The following is a 19590-nucleotide window of genomic DNA, read 5'->3' as shown; positions in this document are numbered from 1 at the left end:
AACAATTATGACAAGACGAGTAAAACTCCGCAAGTTTAAAAAGGGGGATCAAGTGTTGGTGTTGTGGTGTTGATTCCGTCACATCCACATAAATTTCAGGCTGAGAGGTTGGGTCCAGCAGTCACAGAAGAGGGTATATCCCCGTGAATTATGAAGTTAGGATTCCAGGGTGGCGTAAGCCCATACAGGTTTTGCATATTAACTTGCTAAATGAGTGTCCGGAACTGTGCAAGGTCATGGTCACATCCACAGTGGTCCCCCCAGACCAAGGTCGCTATTGGTGTTGATATAACTGACACTAACAAAGCAGAAGTGCTATCTCTGATGAAGAGTAACTCCGACGCCTTTTTGGTCACACCTGACCAGACGAACATTGGGGAACACAAGATCATAACTCCATGCAGTGTTACTGTACAAGTGCCCTGGAATCGCCTGCCAAAGGAAGGTGATACACAAAGAAGTGCGGCAGATGCTTCAGTCAGGCATGATTCGTCTGAACAAAAGCGAGTGGCAGAGGCCAAATGTATTTGTCTGGACCAACACCTGTGACAGAGCCTTCTCAGACCTAATAGACACTTTTTTCTCGTTCCCGGTTCTGCACAATCCAAACTTTTCAAAGGAATTTATTCTGCAAATGGATGTAAGCGCTTTCGGTTTAGGAGCGGTGCTCTCAGTGTTTTGAGGGGGAACACCCCATCACATTTCTCAGCAGGAAACTGCTGCCCAGAGACCGTAATTATTCAACCATTGTGAAGGAATGTTTAGCGATTAAGTGGGCCGTGGAGGCCCTCCACTACTACCTCTGGGGAAGGCGGTTTATCCTGGTGACTGACCACGCCCCGCTTCAGTGGCTGTACAAACAGAAGGATATGAATGCCTTGCTCACTCGGTGGTCCATTAGTTTGCAGGCTTTTGTTTTTGATGTTCAACACTATCCCGGAGCTGCACACACCAACGCTGACATTCTTTCCCGCCTGGCTGACCCAGGCTTAGAGGCCTGCTTTGCCCACACCGGTGTGGACAAAGCAAAGGAGGGGTTTGTGAGGTTTCTGGACAGTTCTCTACGGCATGTCGTCCCACAACGGGACGACATGCTGTAGGGCGATTGCCACGTCTGTGAAGGGCTGCTTGTCCTCTGCCGAGGTAACCACAGGTTCGCCACAGCATAGTGCCATGGAAACAACTACGAGCCGATCGAGATCACCCTATCAGCACATGTTGGCGATGGGTGACACAAGGAACATTATAAATGCAGGAAAAAGTATAACCTGGGCACTGACCTGTTCCCAACCCTGCCAGTTTGCTGTGTGTGTATAGCAGAGAGGTAGATCCCACTGCAATAACCGTGCTGTTCCTGTTGATGAATAAAGCTGGCTTTGTTAAAGAACTGAGTTCCAGCCTCGTTTTTTGGGGTGCAAGACAGCAACTCACGTGTCACTATACATCAACCATTACCAAGATAAACCAATGTTTTAGATGGTCTGCTAAATAACTTGTCATGTATTATTTTTGTGAAGTTTCATTATCCATTAGGTTCTTTGGATGAATCCTATTTTTAACACCTTCTTTTGATGGTCACACACTACATGGGAGAACTTTTTTTGTAAAATGTATTACAATAAATTTAAGCCAACTTCAAAATGTCAAATCAACAAAATAATTAGAAGCTGCTAAAATTGCTTAGAAATTTCACATGTTGAAGACATTCTATCAACTTAATTTGAAAGCGCAGATGAAAAATAGAACACAGACTTAAAAGTAAATTCCAGTCCAAAAGATGCATTTTGACAAATTTAGATTAAGGAAAATATACAAAAGAAATATTTGTTAATACAAAATGAGAATACTACCAAGCCATAACACTAAATAATACAAAACATTATGAACAATAATTGATTTTTAATAAAACACATTTAATTGTATGTAAAAAAACAGTAGCTTCCAACACATCCCAGGAATTATACCTAACACCACTATCATAAAACAACCAAATATTATATAAAACTAAGTTAAAAAAAAAAAAGCAAAGACAGATGATGCCACACGCGCTGCATGTAGAGACAAACATATTCTTAAATAACTTGAACTGATACACAAATACAATGGCATATGGTTGCACAATTTAGTACCATGATATACAGCATTTACAATCAAAGGCAAAATAACCAAAATGTTGCAAATTTAGATTTGCAGGTATTACAATATTACATTCATAGCTTCTCAAAGTAAACCGGTAAGGATGAGAACGTAAATACCTTTGTGATAGTTCCAAGATAGAACAAGCCATCTGACCATCTGGCTAGGACATCTTGACCTTCTTCAAATTTGCGTGCAAGTTTTTTTGTCTTCTGTCCATCTTTTGGTGACAATGAAGATAAAGACAATGGTCTCTTAACAGAGTTTTGAAACTGTGATTTTTTCTGGACACCTAAATTCCTCACTGCCGTAGTGTCTCTAAAACATAAAAACAAAAAATGTGTGCCTTTTAGGCTAGGGGCAAACACAAAATCCTTTACTATATTAGGGATGCTCTGATTGGGCGTTTTACGGCTAATACTGATCACCATTTCCATTTAAAATAGGACTGTCCGATCTGATTGCAATGTTTTTTTCTTCATCCCTTAAAAAAACATTTTTTTTACAAGTTCCTGGATAAAAAGGTGTACAGAAACATTCCTTTATGTAAGTGTAAAACCTTAGTATTATTATAATTAAAGTGTAAGATCATGTTACCTGTTCATTTTTATTAACAAAATGAAATTCTGTTAGCTTATTGTTCAGGGACCATAAAAATATTAAAATAAATAAAATTACCTTAAGACATTTTTAAATTAATAAAACATACAGAAAACCTGTTTCTATAATACTGAAGACATAAAAATGCTTCTCATAATTAAACTCATATTTAACTTCATTTGTAATGTAGTTATCTGAAACATAGCTTAATTAAAAAAGACAAACATTAATCAAAACCTTTAAAATATAAAAAATATACAACATGTTCATCAAGAAGATACAAGGCTAGTATACTTAACATATTTAACAACTAACAGACAAATTTCACTCTTAAAGGATAAGTTTGACATATTTCAAGTCAAACATGCAATATATGCATTTGCCATGCACAATAGTGCTTTAAAGTTAATCGCTTTCTATAAAGTAAAACAAAACGTCTTTCCCACACTGGCACTTTACATTGTAGTCTATGGGCATGGGTAAAAAGCTTAAAAACCTAACAAACACATCCATTTTTCAAGTCAAGACAGTTGTCGAGAATTGATCCAGGTCTTGTGATAGCACACACATTGTAAAACAGATTTATTAAAAAAAATACACAGATATTAAGAGGTTCGGCCATTTTAAAAGACGACCAGCTGTGTGTGATAGCTCAGCACTTAAGTCTTCCAGCACAACAAACTTTCACCCCCAAAAGGGGTGGTTTCCACCTGACAGACCAAATGACAGTAAACCTTCTGTGACACATGCTTAGTTTTGTTTTTGATTTACTTCCGTATTTATAAGAGAACTGGACTTGTTGATCCATCTTCAGATTGCTTCCCCTAAAACTGCTACACTAATGAAAATCTTAACAAAAGCCAGGAGCAACCAAAGCTACTCCTGCCTGGTTTTCATATGTTTTCAATGTCTGGCTTTAAAGTGCTGTACAATCCAACAGATACAAAGGGCTTATTGCTACCCCTGGAAGAATATAACCAAAATAGGCCCTAACCCTAATTGTTTCATTAACAGTCATCAGTTATTGCTAAATGTCAATGAAAAGGGCAACTTCAGCAAAGCAACACACAAACTATTTTAATCATTACTTGTGTTTATTTGTGATTAAACAATTCAAATTGGAGCTGAAGCTTTGGTTGTTGCAGTCTTTGTTTTCTTAAGCCAGGTATGATGCTTGGGAATACAGTGATCCCTCGCTATATCGCGCTTCGCCTTTCGCGGCTTCACTCCATCGCGGATTTTATATGTAAGCATATTTAAATATATATCGCGGATTTTTCGCTGCTTCGCGGGTTTCTGCGGACAATAGGTCTTTTAATTTCTGGTAAATGCTTCCTCAGTTGGTTTGCACAGTTGATTTCATACAAGGGACGCTATTGGCAGATGGCTGAGAAGCTATCCAGCTTACTTTCTCTCTCCCTCTCTCTCTCTCTCTCTCTTGCGCTGACGTAGGGGGGTGTGAGCAGGGGGGCTGTGTGCAGCTGCTTCCTGAAGGACATGCTGCACGGAGCTTCGCATACTTAAAAGCTCAAAGGGCACGTATTGATTTTTTTTATCTGTCTCTCTCTATCTCTCTCTATCTCTCTCTCTCTCTCTCTTCCTGCTCCTGACAGAGGGGGTGTGAGCTGCCGCCTTCAACAGCTTTGTACCGGCGGTGCTTCGCATACTTAAAAGCCAAAAAGCCCTATTGATTTTTTTTTGACTGCTTGCTTTGCACTCCTTTGAAAAGGAAGATATGTTTGCATTCTTTTAATTGTGAGACAGAACTGTCATCTCTGTCTTGTCATGGAGCACAGTTTAAACTTTTGAAAAAGAGACAAATGTTTGTTTGCAGTGTTTGAATAACGTTCCTGTCTCTCTACAACCTCCTGTGTTTCTGCGCAAATCTGTGACCCAAGCATGACATTCTAAAAATAACCATATAAACATATGGTTTCTACTTCGCGGATTTTCCTATTTCGCGGGTGGCTCTGGAACGCAACCCCCGCGATGGAGGAGGGATTACTGTAGAGGGACAGTTAGTAGATGGCAAAATCTGAACAAGTTGTCTTCTCCTGGCAATTGTTCCTCTTTCCCAAGCTGAATATACTTCTGTGTCACACCAGAAGGTGCTTTCATTTATACCATTGCTTGATGGCTGTTTTTGGTAGTCAAAAATTGGTCGATTGAGAGTTTCCCATGGTAGTCTTGTGCTTCTGACAACAAGAATTTATTTTAAACTAATTATGATAAAACAGGTTAAAAAAATGGCTTTTGGCTTACATTTGCATATTTCCCACAATTCTCTATATTAGCATATTTATTAGCATCCCAGAATTCAAAACTGTGTTAAAATACATTTTTATGCACTTCAATGATGGTTCAAAAAACAGATTTAGCAGACCTCTTTTCTTTCGGTATCAAATGTGACCCGTAAGTACTGACGTGTGTTTCTATGGAAGCCTCATTCTGCCAAAAAAGAAAAAAATTCTCATAATTAGACTTAGTATCTCATTATTATGACTTATCATCTTGTAATTATGACTTAGTATCTCAATTTCAAATCACAGCTCGTAATGCACATGTGAATATTTTTTTTTTTTAAATATATAATTTACATAATTTGTAATGGTTCCAAATGATGTATTTGCATAAATGTGCCTGACACTGACAAAATAAGAGTATTTTTCTGAGTGCAAGTCAAGTAGGCAAGTTTGCTTTGAAATATGGTAGTCACTAGGGATGGGTATCAGTACTTATGTCTTGATTCGATTCTGATTCACAATGCCCAGATTTATGCATTTATAGGGGCACTTTACATTAGCAGTAAATCTCAACGTGCAACATAAAAAGATTAAACAAAGGCAAGGCAAGATAAAAACAGATAACATAACAATAATTATAGCATTCTTGTTAATAAGCTTTCCTAAATAGAAAAGTCTTTAGCTGTTTTTTTTTTTTTTTAAACAGCCAACAATCTGCTGTGTTCTTAGGCTCTCTGGTAGGGCATTCCAGAGCCGTGGAGCAGCAGCTGCAAAGGCTCGGTCTTCCATTGTATGAAGTTTGGTCACAGGGGGGTGAAGGCGGTAGGTATTTGTAAAACGGAGGTTTCTTGTAGTGGATTGAAATATAAGGAGTTCTTTAAGATATTGTGGAGCATTTCTATGGATACACTGGTGAGTAAACAGTTTGTATTCGATACGGAGATGGATAGGGAGCCAATGAAGTGACCGAAGGATTGGTGAGATATGTTATTTCCACACCCTCATCAGGATTCTTGCAGCACTATTTTGAATTTGTCAGAGCTTTTGGAGGCTCTTGTTGGGTATCCCGATGAGTTTGGCTATGTTTCAGAGATGAAGGAATGCAATTTTACAAAGGTGATGGATATGTATATCAAATGACAGATGGGAGTCTAACTTGACACCCAGATTTGTAACAGAAGGGTAGAGGAACAAAGCTGATGGGGGGTGCCAGTTAAAAGAGCTTCAGTTTTGGTGCTGTTCAGCTTGAGAAAGTTCTTGGACATCCAGGCCTCAATCTCATCCAAACAAGAGGATAAAAGTTGATGTAGGTGTAAGCAAGGCCACATACTCAGTCCTGTCTGTAAGATAGGACTCTAACCACTCGAAAGCAATGCCAGAAAGTCCAATTGTATAGTGAAGATGATGGAGAATATTATGATCTACCGTATCAAATGCAGCTTAAGGTCCAGGAGGATAAGGAGAGATGCAGAGCCAAGGTCAGCAGCCATCAGGAGGTCATTGGTGACTCTAATCAGGGCTGTCTCCATGTTATGAGAAGTTCGGAAACCAGACTGGAAATTTTTCAAACAGATTGAATTTTTTGAGGTGATCCTGAAGCTGAACCAAAACAACCTTTTCCAAAACCTTAGACAAAAATGGAAGGCTGGAGATCGGACGATAGTTTGCTATCACTTCAGGATCCAAAGAGGATTTTTTTTAAATGAGGTCTAATTTTTGCGGTTTTCAAGGCCAGTGGGACTAAGCCGCTCTGGAGAGAGTGATTAATGATGGCAGCAATAAAAGGGCTTATATCTGATACATTAACTTTTACCAGAGGAGTAGGAAAAGGGTCCAATGAACACGTTGAAGGTCGCATCCTCTGGATGATGTCCTCAACTTCTTTAACTGTGGTACAGAGAAACTGGGAGAGGCAGCCCATTGGCTTTGATGTAGAAACATCCAGCGATGGAGGGCTGGAGGCAGACAATGAGGAGCGGATGCTGTCCACTTTAGAGGTGAAATATTCAATAAAATTATTTCACTGCTCCTCTGTGAAATTATTACAGGCGTAGGTGTGAGGATTGAGTAAATGGTTTATCACGGAAAAAGTTGTTTGGAATTTCCAGGACTGTTGATTAAATTTGAATAGTATTGAGATATGGCAGTGGTCAGTGCCCTGGAGTAGTTTTTTGGTGTTCCCGATAAGCTAATTTCTGGACTGTTGAACTGGTTGCAACAAAATGCTGCTTGAGGGCTCGCCCAGCTGTTTTCATCTATCGAAGCTCACTTGTAAACCACGGGGCAGATTTTACAAAAGAGACCACTCGTGATTTAACTGGGGCATGGGTCTCAAGGATGTTGTGGAGCCCATTGTTGTAGTAATCGACTACAGTAGATACTCGCGTATTAGTCGATCTCGCAGATAAGTCAAGTGTATTTTTAAGCCGAAAATTACGAAATTTGTTATGACCCGCAAATAAGTCGATGGTAAAACTTGACAGCTATCAAGAGATAGAGGGCAACAATCAGCTGTTAATGGCGACAAAACTCACTGTCACATCACAGGCATTCCCTCTGTGCTTGGAGAAATGCTAGACACGTTGAATCAGCAAATAATCCTTGCGTGTGCGTGAGTTGCGAAATATAAGCAAATGTAAACAAAGGCAAGATGGCGTCGATATGTCACAAGGGAGCGAAGCGAGTGCAGAAAAGAAAACACTCGGCAGACAATGTTTTGCACATTATTGCCGAGTCGGACTCTGATTTTTCAGAATCGGATTTTATTAACAGTGATCAGGAATCGAGCAAGAAGAGTAAGAAGCCGATGCCGCGCCAGCTGATCGCATTCGCGCAGCCGATGCACCTACGGCAAGGTTCGCGTGGGAGGAATACCCAGACATTGATCCGTGGGAGCCAAACTGGCTACCGGACTTCACAACACAGCATGGCTTGCTGTTGGACACGACAGATCACCCGCTGCTGGACTACTTCAGGCTGCTCTCTCCTGATGCTGCTTTTCAGCTACTGTCAGACGAGACAAACAGGTAGGCAGAGAAATTTTTTGAATCGCAGGCTGCGCTTGCATCGCATTGATAGCGTGTGTTGCCTTGGTTCTTTTGATTCCAAATCTGGTTGCACGTGGCAGCTAATGGTATGTTTGTTATCCAAAACCTGCAAAAGCTAATGCTCAAATTCAAGTATTTCACAGTTTAAAGAATTATTTAATGAAATTAGAAAAAAACTAGCTAATTAGCAACAGTATTGCTGGCTTATAATTATTTCAAAGACCATGGGAAACGGCAGATGACCGGTGACTTAACACCGTGAAGCGTTGAGTGTACAATGTCATTACCCAAATTCTATGGACAATTGTGTTGCCATGCGGATAAGTCAACCCTGTTTTTCTCAATGAATTTTAAGGCATAAATTTTTTGCCTTATACGCGATTATCTACGGTAATTCACTGACAGAAGAAAGGTGGGGAGCAATGGAGAAGATCTTAATGTCAGCATTTAAAATCAGTCAAATCTATTTTTTTCAGGTTCCTCAAGCGGATACAGCGCTGTGGTTTAGAGTATAGTGAATTTGTGGGTAAATCCATTGAGACAATTTTGTGATCGAAAACACCCAGATCAAGTACTTGGAGGTCTGAGATGAGGACTGAATCAGTAATGACTAAATTGAGGGTATGGCCCTTGTTGTGAGTGGGGACATCAACAAGTTGCCTCAGATTTAGGCAGTCCAGGAGCTCTAAGAGCTGGGCAGCAGAATAATTAGAGGGAGTGTCCACATGAATGTTCAAATCTCCAAGAATCAGTACATTTGATGATGTTGTGCAGAAAGATGAGAGCAGCTCATTCATTTCCGTAATGAAAATGAATTTGATTTGATTCAATATCGATTTTATCTCGACTGAATTAACATGCACTGATAAAATTGAAGTAGTGGCTTTTTTAGATATTACTTAACCATGCATACAGAACATTAAGTTGACCGATTTCAGTAACACTTTATTTGAAGTAACTTCATAACATATGCATAAGCATGGAATGACATTTAAGAAGAAATACTTGATTAGTAAAGAATGGTTAACATCAGTATTTAGAAGATGTGGAACAAAATATCTTAAAAAATAAATTAAAAAACCCACACACACAACTTTTTCACAACAATGCACTAATTCAAAATTCACCATAATATAACTAATATATGTATCACCACAATATGTACGAGTCCACACATATTGGGTGGGTCCTTGTTTTAATTCAACGCAATGGCATCTACTTTATATAGCATCTGTAACATCTTGTGAATAATAATATTGTAAAATAATCAAATATTGCTTAAATAATAAATGTTATTCAATAATCCATTCATGTGTTATAAATCTCCATGTAGACACCCTTCCACTAAACTGTTAGCCAAAGTTATTTTAAATGTCCAATAGGGGAATAATCCTAAATTAGTCGAAATTAAAAGATACAGCTGGAAGACTCGTGTCTTTCCATAATTGTACAAGTTACACGTCTTCAATTGCTCACTTGTAGTAGTCACATTAATCAGTCTCAAAAATGTGTCCTCACAGTCCTCAGACAAAAAGAAAGCATTTTAAAACAAGGTTTTAGAGCTTCTTGACAGCAGTACTGAACGAATGGAACATAAAAGACAAAGAACCGTCCATCGTGACTGATAACACTGCTATTATGGAGCTACTTCATGCACATGCTCACTTTATATCTCAGGCTGCTCTGAAAATAACAAAAATTGGCTACTTCCTTTGCCGGGTGAGTTGTGTTGCAAACTTTTTCCACCATAGCAGTACAGCTAGCCACATGCTTAAAAAGATGCAACGTGTATTGAACTTGTCAACATACAAACTTGGGATTGATGTGTTCACACAATGAAACAGTGCATTGGAAATGCTAAAATGATTTAGTCATCTCAGCAGCTCTGCATATAGTCATCAAGGTTGCTCCCAGTGTGACTGGAATACAGCGTGCTTGCACACAACAAATCCGCCACAGATGCCGAATCATTTTTAATGTGTGATTGTCAAATAGGAATCTGCTGCCCTAGATGTTTAACTATCACAACTTAGGAATATTCTCTCCACTGGCCAGAGAGATGTGGTGATACTATGCTTAAGATTTTCATAAAACCTAGATACAATAACTTGGAAAGCAAAAGCAAGGCTACAATACGTGATCTTCTCGGAAGACATTTAAAAGACCCGCGAGACCAATGAGACTTGCCACGGTGCGTCTTGCAGGGACCGTAAACATGAGACATTGTGCCAAGAGATTGACCCAGGACCGTCTCACAATGACTTAGAACATGAGATTCTTGCATGACACGCCCGACTTATAATCTATCAAATAGGACAACGGGGCAGCAGAACATTCAGTCTTGTGAAGGATTTGAGCACACACAGATGCAGGGTCTCAGCGCATATAAAGCCATACGTTATAAATGAAACGTCAACGAATAAGCGAAGAAGAAATTGGAGCGGAGAAAAGAGACTCAAAAGCGTTGTAAAGAAAAAAGAAAAAATAATCTAGGTGCAAATTCAGAAAATAAGGCAAGTAATTATCAGCCCGTAACAAGTGGAAATGAAACAAAGCACGTCCAATCAGGCTCAGAATTAAAAGACAGTAACAGACAAAGTAGAACTTCATAAAGACGTTCACAAACATTGGCGCTATACACATGCAGAGCAAATTATGAAAGCAGAGCATTCGAAAGGCTCAAAAAAAAAAAAAAAAAGTAGGTGCGATTCAAATGTGGAGAAAGTTAAAGAATATGAAAGTAGGAAAATTAGAAAGTATAAAAAAAGAAAGTAAAGATTGCAGTAGCGCAAACAAATGGAAATTAATACTGTGGAACCTCGGTTCACGACCATAATTCATTCCAAAACTCTGGTCATAAACCGATTTGGTCGTGAACCGAAGCAATGTCCCCCATAGGATTGTATGTAAATACAATTAATCCGTTCCAGACCATACGAACTGTATGTAAATATATATATTTAAGTTTTTAAGCACAAATATAGTTAATTAAACCATAGAATGCATAGCGTAATAGTAAACTAAATGTAAAAACATTGAATAACACTGAGAAAACCTTGAACAACAGAGAAAACTAACACTGCAATAGTTCATGCTATAGCTCTACCAACCGCTGGCCACCACAGCTAATGGAGCTACTTCCTGTCTGCTGCTTTGTGCACACACACACACACACACACACGCACGCACGCACGCACGCATGCATGCACGCACGCACGTTGGTAAGTGCTCTGAAAATTCCAACAACTACTCGCTTGCTCAGCCAGGTGAGGTGCACTGCAAAATTTTTCCTCTTTAGCAATACAGCTAGACACGTGCTTAAAGAGAAGCAACGTTTATTGGACTTGCTAACACAATCTTCAGATTGATGCGGTCACACGATGGAAAAGTGAAGGTTTTTGGTACATCAGCCAGCCATCTTGGCAGCTTTGTGTATAGGCAGGAAGGTTGCTCCAGGTGTGATTGGCATTCAGTGCTTGTCTTCAGTTTTTAATGAAGTAACATTGACTGTCAAATAGGAATCTGCTCCCCTTGATGTCCAACTATCTCTATCACAAGTTAGGGATACTCTCTCCTCTGACCTGAGAGACATGGCACTTCTTTGCTTAAGATCTTCATAAAGCCTAGGTAAAATAACTTCACTCATTTGATTTCAGTTGTTATAACACAGCGCAGCTACAAAACCTGTACCATTTGTCGAAAGCCCTCATTTTCAACAACAGTGTAGGGTTTCACACTTTTACAGATAAAAGCTGCTACAGATTCTATTATTTTTGAACACAAAACTAAATGGAAGCTTGGAGCTAAATGCGGTCTCCAGCATAGATTGTTTAGGCTCTACTCATTAGGATGTCGATTGAGAATATGTTTATGAGTAACATCGGGATAAATGATTTGTCAAATTGTTGTGTTATAACAACACTTAGTTTCTGAGTTGCACAGCTTACATATCACTATGATTTCATCCAGTTGTTATTTATCAACACACCATTTGACTCCGTAGTAAGCCCACACACATCTGCTTTAAATGTTGAAGGCACGGATTACATTGTAAAGTGCTTTTTACTTTTGAAAGCCTTAAATAGGCGTTATAGCGACATTCACTGGATCGGATGTCAAAAACGAAGATAAGCAAAAATCTACATATAGTAATTGAGCAAGATGGAGATTCACAAGATCAATAACCAATAATAAGTGAAAAATAACCATTAATCAAAAAATGAATACTTTTACCCAGACTTACCTATGTGTGCGTGTGTACTTTGCATTAAAAAAATCCACTGCATCTTAATATAGCTCAGTGGCTGTGTTAGTGCACTCCAAACAAGTTTTGTAAAATAACTGAATGGGCTGCATAAATAAGTACATCTGCACTTTGTATAAATAGAAAAAAATGTTACAAGTACACTTGAATTTTAACTGCTATTTGGGAGGCGTTCAAAGTATAAACTATCTGTTGACTGCATTGACAATAGGCTGCTATCCACACATGTACAGTAGAGCTTCACTCGGTACGGAAATGTTGATCTAGTTTAGTGCTTAGACTCTGAAGACAGTATTTCGACAGCATTTCTCTACCAATAAATACCCTATTAATAATAAGATTGTCAAGGACCATCAAAGTATACAAAAATTAGGATTTGAATACTCATTTCAAAAACAATTATTCAAACAAAGTCATTACATTACTATGAACATCTCTGTGCTACTCTAGTGTTTACGGACTTAAATTTGGTACTTTTTATAATTGATGATATCAACATTATAAAACACCTTTCCCTCTCACTGACAAAAAAGAGCAATGCAGACAAATGCAGTAACAATTTGAACTGATTAATTCTTACCATTGTTCAATAGGTGGTAAAACAGTAAAAGCTATACTAAGTTATAACAAACAGATTGATGTAAACAATAGTGCAACTAATAACTGCAGCAACAACAGGGAAGATAAAAACAATCCCATCACTGACAAAAAAGGTGGTGATAAATGACAATTTAAATGTAGCATATTATTAATTCTTGGCATTTTCAATTGAAAGTTTTGCTTATAAATTTATCACCAAGTAAGGAAAACATAAGATTAAACAAGAACTAACATATATTAGATATGCAAAAAAAATTATGACCCTTTTTGCAAGATTTTGATTCTCATCAAACAAGAATTCATGAATTTGCAATGTCCAACACTCTGCAAAGCTTCATCTTTGGCCTGGTATAGAGCAGGCAAAAAGATGTTTAGTTACTACAGTTTTCTCAAGTGTGACCTGCCCCAATCCACCTTGGTGAAACCAATCCTGGCTTGTCAATTTAAGCATAACTTATTCTCCAAGTGCACTCAATAACCATAATCTATGTACCTACCAATCGAGGGCTCGAATTTCAGTGAGTGATTGCGTGAATCACATCTATTAATAAACGAGGCATATCTTAACATAATAAAAGCAGAAGTATCCAGCAGCATTTCCAAAGCAAAAAAAGTCTCAATTATTTATAATTTTATCAATTTATTGAAATGGCTCCCCTTTGGGGTTTGGGAGGGTTGTGGTTCTTTGAGAAACCTATTCAATTCATGCTTGCTTCAAGAGCACAATAATGTGACCAATCAGCTGTCACCTGCAATCATTTTAACTTAGTATCATGGATCTCAATGATAGGATTGAAATAATGGTGGGATTAATCTGCCATACATACTGTATACAGACATGATAAATGAATGGCAGCTTAACATTAAACATCTTAAATAAATAAATAGTCTTAAAATTTCCACATTGTCCAGACTTTTCTGTGGATAAGCACGCAATACTTTGAAGCACAAGACAAAAATGAATGAAAATGTAAAATTGTGGAGAACTCCAGTTAACAGGGCTGCTAAAGCAGATACTTCATTACTGAACTTCTATGACTGATTTTGAAACTGTGGTAAATTTTGTTAATATATCATACTTGGTGAAAGCACAACCAAAACATACTTGGATGGTACAGGAGCAAATGGGACACAATCTCCAGTTAAGAGTAATTACTACATTCCAGTTCAGTGGCAAATTTTGGATTAGTGTATAGGAATCTATATATATAATTCACAAAGTCGACGCCAGAAGGGGAAGACACCCATGAAAGCACGCACACGAAAACAAGACACCCATGAAAGCACGCAGGAAGAGGCGTGGATTCACTAAGCCACCGACAAGTAGGAAAGAGCCTCGCCCACCAACTCTATGACCATTGGATACGACGACAACTCGCAGAGCCACACCCACTAACTGGGACGCGACGCCTCGAAAAAAACGGCGTCATTTATGTTCATCTGTTGTACGCTACACATCGACCTCTGAGCCACCTTGAGTTGGGGGCAGCAAGTCTTTGATAGGCTGCAACAAAATGATGACAGTACGGGCGCATTTTTTTACACAAGCTGTGTGTGTGTGGGTGGGTGTTAGTTAATTTGTTACTCGAAGGATTTCAAGATTTAATATGCACAGGCGGTAACACTGCAAATGCAGCCCAAACGAACCAAAAATCTTCCACAGTCTCCTTACTGTAAAGCAGCAACACTACCACTGCGCTACAAGACAGAGAATGCAGTTAAAGAATGCACCAGGCTCGATTTTACTTTCACTTCTGTTTGGACAACTGTGTCGTTCAGAAAGTGTTCACCTATCAATACATAATTATGCGACATATGATACGCCGTGAGTTGGCAAGAGCCACAAGTGTTCAGCGGTGTTTCCCAAACTCGGTCCTGCTGAACCCCTGTGGCTGCAGTGTTTTGTTCCAACCAGATTCCTAATCATTAATGCCGGTGAAACTCATCTGGAATAAGTCGGTTTTTCAAACGCAGTCCTGTAGCAGATTAGCTGGATGTAATAATCCGAGATGAATGCGCACCTCCGCGCTGAGTGAAAACACAATGTATATTGCTGCAACAAAATGATGAAAGAACGGGCGCATTTTTTTCACACAAGCTGAGTGGGTGGGTGTTAGTTAGTTAATTAGTTACTCAAAAGAATTCAAGATTTAATATGCACAAGCGGTAACACTGCAAAAACATCCCAAACCAGGAAAGACAGCTGGCAAAAAGTCACCAACAAACTAAACGCATGTGCACTGTACTTACTGAAAGCAGCGTTACGGATTTTGCAAATGTTCATTTTTTTCCCTCTGCTTAAAAAACAGTTTGTTTGTCGCGGTTAATTCGCCATCCACAGAGGGAGGAACCAGGAAGCGAACCCACAATCTTCCACTGTCTCCTTACTGCAAAGCAGCCGTACTACTACACCACCACAAGGCAGTTAAACAAGTTATATTTTTTACACACCACACACTAGAAGCTGCTGACGAACCCTTCTCTTCGTTGTCAGTCTGTAGTTGCGAAAAAATAAAAGCAATACGAGTTTTAACAGACGTCATTCAAGTGTATCATAAGTTTCTGTAACGTTAATGAAAATGGCCAGGAGGTGTCACTAGAGAAGTGAGTGTTAAATGCTTCGAAGCTTCGATACGATTTCCGACACAATTGCTTCAAACGTGTTGATGGTTCGCAAGCCTTCACCCCGCCCATCACTACTCACACGTTACTGAACGAGAAATCAGCAGACTAGCATGACAGATGGGGCGTAATGGGCGTCCTTCCCCTCTCGTCCGGATTTTTCAAATGTTAATTTTTTCCCTGTGCTTAAAAATCATTAAAAACCCAGCCTAATTATGCGGCGTATGGTACGCCGCGGATTGGCTAGTACATAATAAAATCTGAGCAATTATGTGAGACAGACTGATTTAAAAAAAGAAATCCTTAAATAATATTCTTAAATTTACAGGTTTAAGTTCACAAATGTGGACTTAAAAGTTGGGACAAACCTCAAAATAAAGGGAAAGAATTGGAAAATTAAAACATCAAGGTTTTGTGGCATTTGAGCTAACTTGACTTATCAATTAAAGTGGCATGTTGCATATTGATTAGCACAGTCAAATAAGAATTTTACAGTAAAATATACAGATGACAATAATGACCCTTTAAACCTAATATTACTCTTGTTCTTCTTTCGGCTGCTCCCGTTAGGGGTTGCCACAGCGGATCATCTTCTTCCTTATCTTTTTGTCCTCTGCATCTTGCTCTGTTACACCCGTCACCTGCATGTCCTGTCTCACCACATCCATAAACCTTTGCTTAGGCCTTCCTCTTTTCCTCTTCCCTGGCAGCTCTATCCTTAGCATCCTTCTCCCAATATACTCGGCATCTCTCCTCTACACATGTCCAAATCAACGCAATCTCGCCTCTCTTGACTTTGTCTCCCAACCGTCCAACTTGAGCTGACCCTCTAATGTACTCATTTCTAATCCTATCCATCCTCATCACACCCAGTGAAAATCTTAGCATCTTTAACTCTGCCACCTCCACCTCTGTCTCCTGCTTTCTGGTCAGTGCCACCGTCTTCAATCCATATAACACAGCTGGTCTCACTTCCGTCCTATAGACCTTCCTTTTCACTCTTGCTGATACCCGTCTTTCACAAATTACTCCCGACTCTCTTCTCCACCCATTCCACCCTGCCTGCACTCTCTTTTTCACCTTCTCTTCCACAATCCCCATTACTCTGTACTGTTGATCCCAAGTATTTAAGCTCGTCCACCTTCACCAACTCTACTCCCTGCATCCTCACCATTCCACTGACCTCCCTCTCATTTACACACATGTATTCTGTCTTGTTCCTACTGAACTTCATTCCTCTCCCCTCTAGAACATATCTCCACCTCTCCAGGGTGTCCTCAACCAGCAAACATCATAGTCCACGGGGACTCCTGTCTAATCTCGTCTGTCAACCTGTCCATCACCATTGCAAATAAGAAAGGGCTCAGAGCCGATCCCTGATGTAATCCCACCTCCAACTTGAATGCATCCGTCACCCCTACCGCAGACCTCACCACGGTCACACTTTCCTCATATATATCCTGTACAACTCTTATATACTTCTCTGCCACTCCCAACATCCTCATACAATACCACAACTCCTCTCGAGGCACCCTGTCATATGCTTTCTCCAGGTGCACAAAGATACAATGCAACTCCTTCTGGTCTTCTCTAAACTTCTCCATCAACATCCTCAGAGCAAACATCACATCTGTGGTGCTCTTTTTTGGCATGATGCCATACTGCTGCTGACTAATCATCACCTCACTTCTTAACTGAGCTTCCACTACTCTTTTCCCATAACTTCATGCTGTGGCTCATCAATTTTATTCCCCTGCACATCCCCCATATTCTTAAATATCAGCACCAGTACACTTCTCCACTCCTCAGGTATCCTCTCACTTTCCAAGATTCCATTTAACAATCCGGTTAAAAACTCCACTGCCATTTCTCCTAAACACCTCCATGCTTCCACAGGTATGTCATCTGGACCAACAGCTTTTCCATTCTTCATAGCTGTCCTTACTTCCTCCTTGCTAACCCGCTGCACTGCCTGATTCACTATCTCCACATCATCTAACCTCTTCTCTCTCTCTTTCTCTTCATTCATCAGCCTCTCAAAGTACTCTTTCCATCTGCTCAACACACTCTCCTCGCTTCCGAGTACGTTTCCATCTTTATCCTTTAATCACCCCAACCTGCTGCACATCTTTACCAGCTCGGTCCCTCTGTCTAGCTAATCGGTACAGGTCCTTTTCTCCCTCCTTAGTGTCCAACCTCTCATACAACTCATCATACACCTTTTCTTTAGCCTTCGCTATCTCTCTCTTCACCTTACGCCTTTTCACCTTGTACTCTTGGCTACTTTTTGCATCTCTCCGACTATCCCACTTCTTCTTTGCCATCCTCTTCCTCTGTATACTCTCCTGTATTTCCTCATTCCACCACCAGGTTTCCTTTTCCCCCTTCCTCTTTCCAGATGTCACGCCAAGCACCCTTCTTGCTGTCACCCTTACTACATCTGCGGTAGTTTCCCAACTGTCTGGTAACTCTACACTGCCACCCAGTGCCTGTCTCACCTCATCCCTAAACTCAACCTTGCAGTCTTCCTTTTTCCAACTTCCATCATTTGATCTTTGGCTCTGCCCTCACTCTCTTCCGCTTCTTGATCTCCAACGTCATCCTACAGACCAACATCCTATGCTGCTTAACTACACTTTCCCCTGCCATCACTTTGCGGTCTTCAATCTTCTTCAGATCAATTCTTCTGCATAGGATGTAATCTACCTGTGTGCATCTTCCTCCACTCTTGTACGCAACCCTATGTTCCTCCCTCTTCTTAAAATACGTATTCACCACAGCCATGTCCATCCTTTTGGTAAAATCCACTATCCTCTGACCTCCTCGTCTCCACTGTTCCCTTCACCAACATGCCCAATGAAACCCGCTCCAATCACCACTTTCTGCCCCTTGGGTACACTGTTCATCACTTCATCCAACTTGCTCCAAAAATCTTCTCTCACCCATTGTACACCCAACTTGCGGTGCATATGCACTAACAACATTCATCATCACACCTCCAATGTCCAGCTTAATAATCATTACTCTGCCCAACACTCTTTTCACCTCCAAAACACTCTTGACATACTGCTCCTTCATAATAACTCCTACCCCATTTCTCCTCCCATTCACACCATGATAGAACAATTTGAATCCACCTCCAATCCACCTGGCCTTACTCCCCTTCCATTTAGTCTCTTGCATGCACAATATATCAACCTTCCTTCTCTCCACCATACCTGCTAACTCTCTCCCCTTATCAGTCATACTGCCAAAATTCAAAGTTCCTACCCTCAGTTCCACTCTCTTTACTTTCCTCCTCTCCTGCCTCCGGACACATCTCCACCCCCTTCGGCCAACAGTAGCCCAATTTCCGCCAGCACCCTGTTGGCGGTCGTTGTTAACTTGGGGCTCGACCAATCCAGGACAAATCTTATTAATTAATATCTCCTCCATACACTGATGTAATTGCATAGCTGTAAATGTCACAATCTAGACAAAGTCCTTTTCTGAAAACCTGATTTGAAAAATGTGCTGTTATAAAAACAGTTTTAAAGAATTTGTGTAAATGAAATATCCTAACTTATCTTGGTATTCATTAATTTACACGATGACTATGTAATGTTTGATTTTATTTAACTGTTGCTTCAAGCAATAATTTTATAGTTATATAGTTAACATAAAAAACTAAGTGAATAATCATGGTATTAAAGAAATTGGGTAGTCCATGATAATCCATATTACTAACCGAGAATGGTAAACCGGATGGCATGGACGCAGGAAACCGAATGGCATGGATGCAGGTACACGGCAATGGGACCATGAAACGTACTGCACAGGTGCGTACAGCGCACGTCTCATAAACCGCAAGCGAAGTCGTATCCACCGCGCACGAAGGAGTCACGGCCCAAAAACGAAAGAGCTCAACTGACGTGAATGAGAAATGAAGCAACAACGCGCCCATAGCTAACGACTAACGACACAGCCACACAAAAAAGAGGATTCTGCGCTGCAGCCCAGATTCAAACGGATGAGGCTATGGAGGCCCCACAGGTCCACAAAGATAGTACGGAAGGCGCGGGAAAATACGAAAGGCAAA

At 40.0% G+C, this 19590-nt stretch overlaps 1 protein-coding gene across 2 annotated transcripts in view; it reads right to left on the bottom strand.

Moving 5' to 3' along the window:
• The window catches only part of mtf2 (metal response element binding transcription factor 2), a 103122-nt gene that overhangs the window by 67018 nt on the left and 16514 nt on the right, over positions 1-19590 (bottom strand). For both annotated transcript variants that reach the window (XM_028811448.2, XM_028811449.2), the window contains exon 2: positions 2256-2454. In XM_028811448.2, the coding sequence (XP_028667281.1) occupies positions 2256-2454 (199 nt within the window). The remainder of the gene's footprint in view (positions 1-2255; positions 2455-19590) is intronic.

This window comes from Erpetoichthys calabaricus, chromosome 10 (assembly GCF_900747795.2).
Source record: "Erpetoichthys calabaricus chromosome 10, fErpCal1.3, whole genome shotgun sequence".
Lineage (NCBI taxonomy): Eukaryota > Metazoa > Chordata > Cladistia > Polypteriformes > Polypteridae > Erpetoichthys > Erpetoichthys calabaricus.
The sequence above is the reverse complement of the archived record's forward strand: the minus strand, read 5'-3'. Positions and strand labels throughout refer to the sequence as shown.